This window comes from Phymastichus coffea, unplaced genomic scaffold (assembly GCF_024137745.1).
Source record: "Phymastichus coffea isolate CEN01 unplaced genomic scaffold, Cenicafe_Pcof_1.1 PCOF00120, whole genome shotgun sequence".
Lineage (NCBI taxonomy): Eukaryota > Metazoa > Arthropoda > Insecta > Hymenoptera > Eulophidae > Phymastichus > Phymastichus coffea.
The window spans coordinates 250,446-263,870 of record NW_026706931.1 but is presented as its reverse complement, the minus strand read 5'-3'; the positions used below and the strand labels follow the sequence as shown (position 1 = coordinate 263,870).

The 13,425-nt window shown below is 47.2% G+C and overlaps 2 protein-coding genes across 2 annotated transcripts in view; one reads left to right on the top strand and one right to left on the bottom strand.

Annotated features, from left to right (window-relative positions):
- The first annotated feature begins 214 nt into the window (after positions 1 to 214).
- On the top strand, positions 215 to 4,247 carry LOC131671174 (ubiquitin-conjugating enzyme E2 G1). Its single transcript, XM_058947417.1, has 6 exons — positions 215 to 572; positions 2,102 to 2,204; positions 2,281 to 2,378; positions 2,459 to 2,637; positions 2,718 to 2,834; positions 3,161 to 4,247. Exons 1-5 carry the CDS (start codon positions 527 to 529, stop codon positions 2,796 to 2,798), a joined length of 507 nt encoding a protein of 168 aa, XP_058803400.1. The 5' UTR covers positions 215 to 526; the 3' UTR covers positions 2,799 to 2,834; positions 3,161 to 4,247.
- A 4,098-nt stretch (positions 4,248 to 8,345) lies between these two features.
- LOC131671153 (homeobox protein cut) overlaps positions 8,346 to 13,425 on the bottom strand; it is a 77,986-nt gene continuing 72,906 nt past the window's right edge. The window contains 4 exon segments of the mRNA XM_058947365.1: positions 8,346 to 10,357; positions 10,507 to 10,780; positions 10,854 to 11,586; positions 11,785 to 12,172. Of these exon segments, the coding sequence (XP_058803348.1) occupies positions 8,496 to 10,357; positions 10,507 to 10,780; positions 10,854 to 11,586; positions 11,785 to 12,172 (3,257 nt within the window). The 3' untranslated portion in view covers positions 8,346 to 8,495.

Here is a 13,425-nt window from a genome sequence, read left to right as displayed (position 1 = left end):
CAAATTATTACTATCCAATTTAAATCCTTTCAAAATAATTGTTTTAAATCAGCTTGTTCAGTAAAATATATTAACATATTTACATTTTCTTTTAAATGTCTGCGAACGTATAAGTATGACAAGCCTGGCGCCTGCAAAACTGTTGTTGGCATCACTGGCGTTTGCTCCCATCTCATGATAAATAACTATTTTCACTGCTTTACTGTTTGTAATAATAGATACATGTAGCGTGACGATTAAAAGTCAAAGTTATCTATTTATTTTTACTCTATTAAATTGAATAAATTAAAGATCAAATCGTGAGAGAGGAATACGTTAAAAAGAAAAGTCAGAAGGATAAAGTGTAATATAAAAAAAAGAGATAGTCGCGGGTTTGCTCAGTGCTGCCGACGGAAGAACATATGTTTTAAAAGCAGGTGGCGCAAGCGCAGTGAACGCTTCCGCGCGACGTTACCTAGCCATCTTTCCAGTCAAGCCAAAAGTGATTGTTTTTCAACTATAGTCTTATTTAAAGGAACTTTTATTAATGTCAGAACCACAGTCCGCACTTCTACTCAGAAAACAATTAGCAGGTATAGTCAGTGATTTGATCAAAGTGTCTTGTGCGTGTATTTCGTTGATTTCCATAGGCCAAAAATTGCGATAATCTCCGAGCATATAGCCAAGCGCTTTTCATGCCGAGTCAACACGCGCAAGGTAGCTTTGTGTAATTGTGCCTTCAACGCTTTCGATCTCGGGCGTTCTTTTTTTATCATTACAGGTCACTTCGGGCACTTATGTGTTCTGGTTAACGTTCTTACCAAACGAGCTCGTGCTCCGATTACCCCTTGAAAATCAATACGAGTCGCCACGACGGAGCATTCATCGGCCATAAATTTCCGACGATTTTGCTTTTGTAACCTCTAACTTTCATAATTTTCAACGCATTCTTTTCTCTTATGGGCCTTTGTAAACTTTGCTCTGCATTTACGAAAAAATGTCCGGACAGCGCTTTCACGCTCGTGCTGGTGCCTTGTATGTTTAGCTCGCTCGCTGTCTTTCTCCACCACTCTCCTCATTCTCGCTGCTTACAAATAAAGTTATTTCTTTTTTTATACATGGTTCCCAATCTGCTCATCTCGGCGGATGATTCAACGAGTGAATATTATTCGAGTCATAGCCAACGAACAATTCAAACATGTCTCCCCAGAAAAATCGAAAATATTAGTTAGCTTCGTCTCTTTTATGCAATGCATAGCCATAAATGCGTATTTATTTATAGTTAAATTCGGCGCGAATCTATCGTTTTTGAAGTTACATGTGCATTGCTTTCTCCGTTGTTTGTGATTATTTTGTTATTATCCCGCTGCTTTATATTGTTGCTTCTCTATTAACGCACGAAGGTCAACCTCTTGCGTCCAACCTCCGTCTTGCATGTTCTCCTGTTAGTCAGGGACGAGAGTTCATCGACTTTCGGCCCTGACTCGGCTTGACTCTACAATTTTTGTCTCATGGAACAAGACAAAAGTGAGGAGATAGCGAAACAGAGTCGTCGCTGAGAGCCGGCTTGCGCCCGGGATTCGCACGAGACGTGCACACTGCACACTAGGAGCACAACGCCGACATGAACATAACCTCTAAATTAAACGTTAACGGGAAAAAAAGAGTCGACGAACGAGTGAGCGAATCGTTTAACCAGGGGCGGTAGAGACTGTCGTTCATCTTTAAAAAATTTATGACATTTTTTTTCATTACGCGTTACGCTCATCTTTCTTCGTAAAATGTTCTGCACATCTTTACTGAATTTCTTACATCTTAACTGAATTTCTCTAATGAAATCTGTAGCAATACAGTTCATCATTCAATCGGTTCCAAAGTATGTACACATACGCACATATGCACGCATGCATGCACGCTCGCACGTATGCACACGTACAAACAGAGGCACATTTACACAACAATTTTAGTTCATATTTATTTGGCAGACACTGAACAGATTATATTCTTGTTATATTTTTAGTCAATATCATTCATGATTATATTTAATCTAGTATTACTGATGGTTAATGTTACGTTATATGTCAACTCATCAAAAATTAATCCACATATTTCTATCTTTCAGAATTAAATAAAAACCCAGTTGAAGGGTTTTCCGCTGGTCTCATTGACGACAATGATATTTATAGATGGGAGGTGCTTATTATTGGACCTCCGGATACATTGTAGTAAGTGATTTTAATGCTATTGAAGTTATTACCAATCAAATAGTTTGCCATTATTTAGAATAATACATTTTTTCAGTGAGGGTGGCTTTTTCAAAGCACATCTGCAATTTCCCAAGGAATATCCACTAAGGCCACCAAGAATGAAATTCATAACAGAAATTTGGCATCCAAACAGTCAGTATATAATAAGTTATATAAGAGTTATATCTATAACAAATAGATATTTATTACTGTTTTTATTTTGTGTATTTCAGTTGAAAAAAATGGTGATGTTTGTATATCTATTTTACACGAGCCTGGTGATGACAAGTGGGGTTACGAGAAAGCTTCAGAAAGATGGCTGCCAGTTCACACTGTTGAGACGATTCTTATCAGTGTAATTAGTATGCTTGCAGATCCCAATGATGAAAGTCCAGCAAATGTCGATGCTGCCGTAAGTTATTGTATTGTTATGGCTAGAATTACATCTCAATCATATTTCAAAAGCTTTAAGCCATTTGATTTTAATTACAGAAAGAATGGAGGGAAAGTTATACAGAATTCAAAAGAAAAGTGGCAAGATGTGTTAGAAAAAGCCAAGAAGAGTGTATGTAGGGTATGAAAAAATATTTACGTGGTTATTTAATTCTGGTAAGTAGAATTGTCAATCCACAATAGAAATATTTGTTATTAACATGCTCTCAAATAATAATTAAGTAATTTCAATCGCAATCATCTATGTTATATACATTCTTTTACATGAACATGAATTATTTTTTTATATATTCGTTTTATATGAAATGAATTTCGTAAATTTATTTATTAAAGTAAATTCAATAAACGGTCGTGAGTAAATTCTTTGCATATATTTTTTTTAATAACAAAAAATAATGAGCATGTTGAAAGTTTATCAAATAATTACGTTAATAAATAATACGAATGAATATCAAATGATTTTCAAAATTTGCTATTTATAGGAGAGCCATAAGCACTGTGAAAACTGACCGAAGTTATGCATAAAGCTAACGAAAAACGGTGCCACAAAACATGGATAACAGCCTGAAACTCATCCTATTGATATGAAAAGTTGTAAGCTCATACCCGATTCTGTGAAATCTTTGGGCTGATACTAAAGCAATGATATCCCCTTAACTGGAAAACAGAAATATGGAAGGTCATATGCAACTCACTTTAAATTGCTACACCAGTTAAGAAAAGTAATTTACAACTATTCATAATATAAAAAATCGTCTGTATGAATGCTACCTTAATATTAACAGTTATCGTAAGCTTAACGTCATAAAATTTACCTACTACCTTGCTATTTTCCACGAAATTTTATCAACATTTTTTCTAACATTCAACACCCTTGTCGCGCAATTAAAAAAAAATTGATTGTTTACCTTCATTACTATATGATTCTGTAGCGTTGTTTCATATTTTCTTACTTTCGTATAATATAAATAAATTTTTGTAAAGTCGAATGAAGTGAAAATAACGATCGTTGAATGTAATGCCAATGATGAAAATATACATATGAATTACTACTTTACAATGTAATATTCATAAATATCACACTGATTCCGATCATATATTCATGTCACTATTTCACGAGTGTAAACATGATTCTCTATGAGAAGTCAACGCTCAATTACTTAACAATTTTACATGAGTGAAAGAGAAACGCAAGCAAATATTTTTTGTTTTTGTTGCGGAAACCTACTAAATAAATTTAGTTTTCTGCAGAAAAATATAAAAGTACGATATTTAGCGTTATCTACTTTTATACTTTTCTGAAGAATTTATCATAAAAAACTATTATCATGCTACGTTTGTTTGTACTATAATTCTTTCAATATTAAATTTTATCCACAAGTTGCCAAACAAATACTTTTACAAGCATCAGAATCAACGCAAATTCATTTTATTTTCGAACGAGCAACATTAGAATTCAAATTTGAACAATTTTATCGTAAATGTAACTTGGAATTTTTGTAATTTATTCAAATTTGTGTATTTTTTGCATTGTATTATTTTTTAATCTAATAGAAATATTTTACAGTACTTGGTCTACCTAATTATTTCCATAACAATATATTAAGTAAATTTATAAACCTTGCTTTGTATTTTTCAAGTACATATTTTTAAAAGCATTCTTAAACGTCATATTTTATGTGTATATTGCCATTTACTTATCTGAACTAATTCTCATTAAAAAAAAAATGTTTTTAAACTGTAATTAATAATCAAAATATATAACAGTTTTACCTGTAGATAATATTAATGTAGTTACCAACTGATGTTACTGTATCAACAGAATTGGAGTAACCGTCTGTCGTATCTGTACTGTACGGTGTCCGAGCATTGATTTGTGACCCACGTATTGTAATTCAAAATCTAGATTATTTTCGACGATTGAGTATCAATATTATCAAATGAATTTTTTGGGCAAGTTGCGAGGGCACAACATGCCAAAATAAGCCCTTGACCTGTTCTCGTTTGGTATCGTCGAAGCTCAGTTGTCAAAGACAATTCAAATGTTGAATGACCGCGAATTAATTATAAAACTATTAGGGCAGAGTATTTGCTAATGCAATCATCAAATTCATTTCATTATCGACTAGTGTATGTAGAACAGGCATATACATACCCTGAATAATGTTTCGTGTCCGATACAAATTTGAAATTTATCGTTTTTTATTAGTTTTTTCTACTAGTTGAAATAATTTTGATAAATTTTATAGTATTAATCATAAAAACGAAAAACGTCATAATTGCTTTAGAAATACTTTATTTTTCAAATTAAAGATCTAACGAACTCTTGAAATTATAGTTAACAGGTCATAGGGTTTTGGAATAAAAAAGTTTCATAATTTTGTAATACACTTTTTTTTTAATTTAGAAACTTTCAATGAGACAATGATATGAATAATATAATCTTATATTTGTGAGTATGTATATGTATATACAATGAATGGATCTGATACGTGACTTTCTAAGTCTTAACTACAGATAAAAGTGAAAATGTAATTAAATCTCTCTTCACGATTAATTTTAATTTGCAGAGAAGAAAAGAAATTTCAGTTTTGAAAATTGAAAGTTTTCATTTGTTTAATAAAGCTGGAGACAATAAATTTCTCAGATGTTTTAATATTTTGTTTTACCTTATTTATTTTTCTTTTAATCTTCATATAATAATCATAAACGTACAATTTTAAACAATAGTGCGGTAGTGATTTATGCAATGTACAGGATATTTTTAAGCTATATCATACAGTTTTTCAAATGAAAAAACAAATCCTTGAACTATGTGTTACTGCGGGTAAATCGCTTTCGTATTTCGTTTGGTAAGTCTTAATTGAAAAGACAACGACGAGTTCATAAGCAAAGCAACTTTGATACTTTGGCAATGCCTTTCCGTCACATATCTGCATCTGTACGTTTAGTTTGCTTTTTCGCTGATAGCTTGATCGTCGATCTTGGAAAGAGAGAAATGAATTACACAAAGGCCGGAAAATAAGGGATTTTGATAAATCATATCTTTTCAAATATTCTATCTACATTTTTTATACTGTAAAATATTTGTTAATTTTACGATATGATTATTTCATGCCGCTCTCGTCAACTGCAGCGAATCGCTGACGAGCGTTACATTATTTTTTTTTGTATTATGATACGAATGTTTGACTATTGCGCATCGCAAATTTCGCAGCATTTACTCTCAACAAATCATTCATTTTCTTTTATATTACAAATCATTATCATGAAAAATCTTCATTGTTCTCCAGTAGTTTTCTCTTCGTTTGTCGCCTCAAACGTTTGAAGCTATTGGCTATTAGTATTCGACTACTGCGATATCTACAAAGAACGTAGTTATACTGATTGAATGAGTGTGAAATGATAGGCCATCGTCCGCTTCTAATCAAACACTTCCGGAGCTAATTATCAGTCAAGGCTCTCTATCGACAGCTATGCCAGTCTGCGTTTTCGACGGAATTCTTTTGAAATGTGAATCGAAAGTAAACTCGGAGATCGAGAAAGTAGCTATAGTGAGTTTCGATTTGTAATTGGTCCAAATCTGACTTGTACGAAAAGAAGAATATTGAATAAGCATCGCTCCGTTGCGCCTACATGAACTTTTTGACTGCGGACTAGAAATATTGATTGGAGATAAAAGTTCGTTGAATCAGATAGTTGCTAATTCGATCGATAGTGTCTCGAAGTTAACGATTTAGTCGCATGCCTATCAGCCACGCCACACATATTTTCGCGAGCCCATTCATTCGATCCCGGTATCGTACGGCCAGACATCGGACATCATTCACCGCAATACGTAAGAGGATTCAATTTTGAATTGTTTTGACAAAGAGGTTCCACGAAATACCTGTCAGGTTGCTTGTTATTAATCGTGCGCACATATACGATATTACGGATTTAACTGCAATAAGAAAGAGAGAGAGAGAGAGAGAGAGAGAGAAAGAGAGAGAGAGAGAGTAATATTTATACAAGTTCAGTTATTGTGTATTTGTGTCTGTATTCTCATAATCAGCTATATGTACAAAGTTATTTACAATATAGACGTTTTCGCAGGGAAAACAGCTTGCGCGTTTCGAGATATCTTGATCATCATCGCTCCACTATACACTGCCAGCAAATCGGCTAGATGCGCCCTCGTAAACTTGAAAACGTGATACAGCTGACGATCATTACACGGATGCTTGTTTTTGCTTCTCGTAGCGCGTAAGCTCTATCACATCGGCTTCAGAAGCCGTTTCGTTTATATTTTGTGTGCTTAGCTTATTCATCTTACGATAATGATAATTAATAATAATTTATAATGCGTCATATAATTATAATATGCTCGAATGACAATGAATAATGAAAATTCAAAAATTTTCTTTTCCACTTGCTACAATATCATTTTACTCTATACAACATTTCGATTGCTCGGGCTTGCAGTATATTTGCATGTTCTCCGTATCGACTACGCTTGCATTCGCACATCCTCCTCATTGGGCAATACAAAAGAAAGAAACGAAAAATATTTATATTTATATAATAAAAATTAAAACGGAACGCTGCGTCGACGTTCGACTTGCTTGTTTCGGCTAGGCCTTTTTGCTAATCACAACTAAAATTTATTTAATAAAATATTAATCATTACTATACACAATTTTCATTCGTTTTACCATCAAATAGTAATCGTGGCAAAGATAATCATCAAAACGTAATAATAATAGTAATAGTAATAATAATAATAATGTTGATAATAATAATAATAATAGTAATAATAATGATAATAATATAATAATAGTAATAATAATGATAATAATATAATGACAGTAATAATAATGATAGCGATAATGATAATGATAGTAATAATTAACATTGGTAACAGTAACTATGCGATCGACGTGATTGGCCACGTTTGTCGTATCTCTCTCGCAAAATACAAACAGGAGGCAGGCAAAAAGGAAAAAGATTAGACATGAAAGTGTAGTTGCGAATAAAAGAAGGTCTGCTTGCTTCCTTTGAGCATCTTCCAACAACTGAAAAGAAATCGACGACTGTTTCATATATATTTATTCATATTTACGCAACTCGAGATTGAAATATATGCAACAACGTCAACAGCTTAACGGCTAAAATGGAGCTTTCGCCGGAATGGGGGAATCGGGAGCGATGATTTAAACGATATAACATTAATCACAATTATGCAATTTGTCGGGTTCGCTGGACAGGCGGACGCCTGCACGATTTTTAACTCATTCTCTCTCGTCATTCATTAAAAAATCAATCTAACAATTGGTTACGTAGAGATTGCACAGTATGCGGAGAGAGTCGCGCCGGCGGCCGGCGGTCGGCGGCCGGCTCACACCATTGCTAAACGGGGCCCGCGCCCAGGCCGCGCGGCCACTCTCCCACTTTCGATAGCTTAAGACTAAACGACGGCGGTCGCCCTGCGACAAGTCGGCGCAGACACCCGTCGAGTCGATCGGCCCAGCGCCGCTGCCGCCGCCGCCGCCGCAGCCGCCGCCGCCGCCGCCGCCGCCGCCGCGCGCGCGGATTCGTTGCTCGTTCGGCGAGGCCCGGGCCCGCTGCACGCGCTCGCCGAGGGGCCCGGCGCCCGATTTTGATTGTGCTCGGTGGTGTCCCGCCCCGGCCGGCCGCAATCTCCGCGCTCTCCTAATGCCCTAAGCGTAGGCAGGACTCGGCTCGCGGCGCCGAATCCTATTGCTGGCTTCGTCTCCCCCCGCTGGCGTCGACGAGTAGAAAACAACGTAACAAAGCGGACGCGCGGCCCGGCGCCGCCTAGTAGTCCCAGGCCTCGTCGGGCTCGTGCTTCACGGGGTCCTTGGGGCTGTCGCCGGGGGCCGGCGCCGCGGGCGAGGCCGCGCCCGGCGCCGCGGCCGCGCCCGGGGGGCTGAGCCGCGCGGCCGACTTGGCCGAGCCCGCGGGCGAGGGGCTCTCGCGCTCGCGGCCCGACGAGGCGTCGCTCTGCGCGTCCTCCTCGAAGCGGTCCTGCACGGGGATCGGCTCGACGCGCACCGTCTCCTCGGGCGCCTCGCGCTTCACGCCGTAGTCCTCGGTCTGCATCACGCACACGCCGTTGATGATGACCTCGTCGGCGGCGGCGCCGGCGGCCGCCGCGGCCGCGGGCTCCTGCCACTCGGGGTTCACCCACTGCGGCGCGGCGGGCTTGCGCCGGCTGGAGCGCGCCTGCGCCGCCTGGGCGCTCGGCAGCGCGGGCGCCTCCGCGGCGCAGGGGTGCTCGCGCTTGAGGCTCGCCACCGAGCCGTCCGAGTCGTCGCTGCCGAGGTGGCTCAGCGCGTCGTCGGCGTCGGCCTCGGCCTCGGCGTCGGCCTCGCCCTCGGCCTCGCCCTCGGCCTCGCCGTCCGCGTCGTCGTCCTCGAACTCGGGGTTGGGCTCGCGCTTCAGCGAGCCCATCGAGAGGTCGAGGCCGGAGCACTGCTCCTTGAGGGCGCTGCCCACGAGGGCCGCCAGGTTGGGCGCGAAGTAGGGCGGGTAGCCGAGGGGCACGCCGCCCAGGCCGAGGCGCTCCTTCTGGATGTCGAGCAGTCTTTGGTTGAGCAGCAGCCGGAACTGCACGGGGTCGAAGGGCTGGCCGGGCTCGCGCGGCGACTGCGCCTCGGGCTGCCCGTGGGGCGGCTGCTGCTTCAGTCTCATGCGGTGGTTGTGGAACCAGTTGGTGATGGTGCGCGACGACAGCCCGAGCTCGCTCGCCAGGAACTCGATGGTGGCCACGTTGGGGTAGGGGTCCAGGGCGAAGGCCAGCCGCAGCGCCTCCTTCTGCTCCTCGCTGAAGAGCACGCGCTGCTTCTTGGCGGAGGTGGGCCCGGGCCCGGGCGAGGCCGCGTGGTAGAACTCGGCCGTGTCGTTGCTCGAGGTGTCGCTGCTGTTGTCGTGGCCGGGGCCGCTGCTGCGCCGCTTCTTGTTGGCCTCGCGGCGCTCGTTCTTCAGCGCCTGCAGCTTGTCCACGTTGTGCGTGTCCGAGAGCCACAGCTGCATGCGGATGAACGGCTCGCGGCCCTTGATGCTCAGCATGTGCCAGGGCTTGGGCTTGCTCAGCAGCTCGCTCACCGAGCCCTGCGACAGCCCCAGCACCGCCTCGCCGAAGATCTTCTGGCCGATGTTGTTGGCCAGCAGCGCCTCCTTGATCTTCGTCGTGATGGTCTGCGTGTCGAGGTCCTGCGTGAGCGCGGCCATCTCGTAGACGCTCGGCGAGATGTGCGGGTGGAGGACGCGCAGGGCCGACGGGGCCATCTGATGGTGCGGCGAGTGGACGCTCAGCTGTTGCTGCTGCTGCTGCTGCTGCTGCTGCTGCTGCTGCTGTTGTTGCTGCTGCTGCTGCTGCTGTTGCTGCTGCTGCTGCTTCTTCTGGAGCTCCTGTATGCTGAGCTGCTGGCCGTGCGACAGCAGATTGCCCGGCGGCGTGAGCATCATCGCCGTCTGCTGCGCGTGAGACGGATGCTGCGGGCTCTGCTGCGGCGGGCCCAGTTGCAGGGTGCCGTCCTGCTGGTGTTGCGCCGCCGCCGCCGCGGCCGCGGCCGCCTGCGCGGCTGCCTGCGCGGCCGCCTGCGCCTTCGCCGCGTTCTGAAGCTGCTCCTGAACGAGCTTCGTCGGCGGCATCGGCTTCATCGGCGTCCCGCACGCTGCAATCCCGAAGAAGCGCGTTGAACGCTCGCCGATCTCGCCGGGGAGACGGGGCACCAGTCGTGGCTCGGAAGCTCGCGCGCGGCGCCCGCGCGGAGCTGGCGAGCCACGGCTTCGGTAAATAAAGTAACAAAACATCTATATTGACCTGAGTTAAACTTACGAGGCAGGCCGCCATAGCCGCCGGTCCTCATTAGCTTTTCCGGGGCAATTTTGTACTGACTGGCGACCAGCTTGTGCACCGCGTTGTCGTCCTCGAGGAACATCTTCATGCGGATGAACGGCTCGCGGCCCTTCTGCGTGAGCATGTGCCAGGGCTTCGGCCTGGCCAGCAAGTCGGACACCGAGCCCTGCGACAGGCCCAGCACCGACTCGCCGAAGAGGCGCTGCGAGATGGAGTACTGCGAGAGCTGCTCCTTGACCTGCGACACGCCAGCAGGGCCGATGCATTGCTTGGGCCTAGCGGGAAGGCGAGTGGTCTCGACGGCGACATACAATAGCGCTTACCCTCTTGACGATGTCCTCGGTGTTGAGGTTGTTGTAGATGTCGAACTGCTGCTGCGTGATGGGCGGCAGCACGGCCTTGAGCGGGCGCTGGCTGCCCGAGTGGTGGGTGGGCGCGGGCGGCTGGCTGATCAGGCTGTTGGTGATGGAGGCCATGCGCTGCAGCGGACTGGCCGCCGCGGCCCCGGCGAACTCCTCGCTGGGCGTCATCGCCGGCGGCAGGATGGAGTTGCCGAGGGGCGAGCTGGCGCTGGAGCCGCCGGGCGTCGACTGGCTGCCCGGCTGCGCCGGCTCCAGCTTGGGCTTCACCAGCGAGAAGGCGCTGCCCGCGTGGCGCATCGCCTCCTCCATCTTCTCCTTGTCCTCCTCCGACACGCCGTTGATCATCTTGCTGCGCAGGATGTTGCCGAGGCTAAGGTCCTGCGCGGCGGCGGCGGCGGCGGCCGCGGCCGCGGCGGCGGCGGCTGCGGCGGCCGCGGACCCGGCCCCGCCCGCGGCCCCGCCCGCCGCCGCGGCCCCGCCGTTGGTCACCAGGTGGTGCTGCTGGATGGCGTGCTGCTGCAGCGCCAGCAGGCCCGAGATCTGCGGCGGGTAGGGCAGGCCCTGGCCCACGTTCAGCTTCTGCAGCTCGCGGTGGTAGGCGTCCAGGGCCAGCCGGATCTCGTCCTGCGTGCGCTCGATGCCCTGCAGGTTCTGCCCGCTGAAAAAGTGCGGGAACATCGCGCTACGATCAATCCAGATTTCGAGCTGTCCTCGTCCACTGTGGTTGCCTCTGCCGGCCGCGGCGCCGGCCCCGCCGCGAATAGCGCGCGCGCCCGCGGAAAATCGTTATCGGCGCCGAGTCATCCGATGATTAATTCACGCGGCTGAATAATTGACCGATGACGCCGAGCGACGGAGTCGGGCTGGGCGGAGGGCTCACCTGGCGGCAAAGTCGCGGGGCCCGCGCAGCTCGTCGTTCCGCCGGCCCATGATCTTGGCCAGCTCCTCCTGGTAGATCTTGGCCACCTTCTCCTGGGGAATGTCGTCGTTCTCGTATTTCTTCAGGCGGCGGTTCTGGCTGTCCTTGCCGCCGAAGGGGCTCGGGCAGTTCAGCCGACTGGGGCTCTTGCTGTCGGCGTCGTTCGAGCCCTCGAGGCCCTCGAGCTGCTGCCTGGCGCAGTCGCCGAGCATGTGGGCCTCGTTCGACTCTTGGTTGGCGCCGGGGTTGGCGCTGCTGTTGCTGCTGCTGTTCATGGCCCCGGGCGCGCTACTTTCCTGCGGACCCCGCGCGAACGCAGGCATTCCCGGCTCCTTGCCTGAAACATACTCTACGGGTGAGGCACAACTTGTGGTGCGTTCTCAAATTGACTGTTTCGTTTTCTTAATGCTACGCTAGCCTCGCCACTTGGACGGGCCCGCGCACCGCGAATGCAGGAGTGTCCCCCTTTCCGGCGGTCGCGCCCGAGCCTCGCGGCTAACGGACCGATCGGCCGTCGATCGGCGGACCGCGGTCAGGCGCGCGCGGCCGAAATCGAACCGAAAGCGGCCGGCTGATTTGGCGGATACGCGGACGTCCGATATCGGACCAGAACCGCCGCCAGAAGCGCGAGCGCTCGGCCGCGTCCGCTCGGAGCGTGGCCCGCGCGATGGCATTGTCGCGACGCTTGAAACGCTGCCAGCTCGTCGGGGCGATGCACGTCGGCGCGTCCGCGCCGCACAATTGCGAATCGGACGGCATCGACGCCTTCCCCCGTCGCGTCGCTGTTAGCTGCGCGCGGCAACTTTCTCGTCTCGCGGCGCCTCGTGCATCGCGCCGTGTATCGTGCTATTTTCGCCGGCGACTGATCCCGAAATTGCTATTCATACGCCGGCTGATTTATTGATAAAGTGCTGCGCGCGGAATTTCACCGACGAGTTCTTATCAATGTTGATCGGGGTATAAGTTTAACGTCATTGGAATTGCGAGCGGCGCGTTTGAATTTTTCACACGTTGAATATTCGAGCAGCTCCACGAAACGTCTGGAGAAGAGCATTATTGAAACGCAATCGAAGTGGATGGTCGCCGTTCTCGCGCGTTTCTGGCGTTGCGACGGCGCGCCGCTCGGAGAAAGGTGCACTTGCGCCCGAGCCGCCGGGGATTTATTTGCCTTGCGCGACGGGCGGCGCGGCGCCGAGGATCACGCTCGGCTGATCGCGGCCGCTCCGATGATTCAGGGCCCCGATTTTCGTTTCCGCAGGATGACGAAACTTTTATTAATATATAGCGCAATTATTTGCGCGAGCTCGCGAGAGTCACGGTTCGCTGGGCGCTTTGCTCAACGAAAATCGCCGGGAATCGGGAATTTCAGCCCGCGAAAGCGCCGCGCGCACGCAGCGCACGGCGATCATTACGCGATGATTGCAACGCGTGCGCTCAACAATGATGAGTCGCGTAAAGAATGCGCGCCGCGGCCCGATAGATTTTTTCCCGTGAGAGCGGCGCTCGCGCAACTCGCGCGGCTCGCGCTTGCGCGGCCATTGTCAGCCGAACCGCTCGAGCGAGGCAGTCTCCTTTCGAAATTTCGAGCGCGAGAAATAAAAT

Coding starts and splice junctions, on each gene's coding strand:
- LOC131671174 (XM_058947417.1), top strand. CDS start 527: ATGTCAGAACCACAGTCCGCACTTCTACTCAGAAAACAATTAGCAG. Junction 2,205..2,280: donor GGACCTCCGGATACATTGTA/GTAAGTGATTTT, acceptor ACATTTTTTCAG/TGAGGGTGGCTTTTTCAAAG. Junction 2,379..2,458: donor AGAAATTTGGCATCCAAACA/GTCAGTATATAA, acceptor TGTGTATTTCAG/TTGAAAAAAATGGTGATGTT.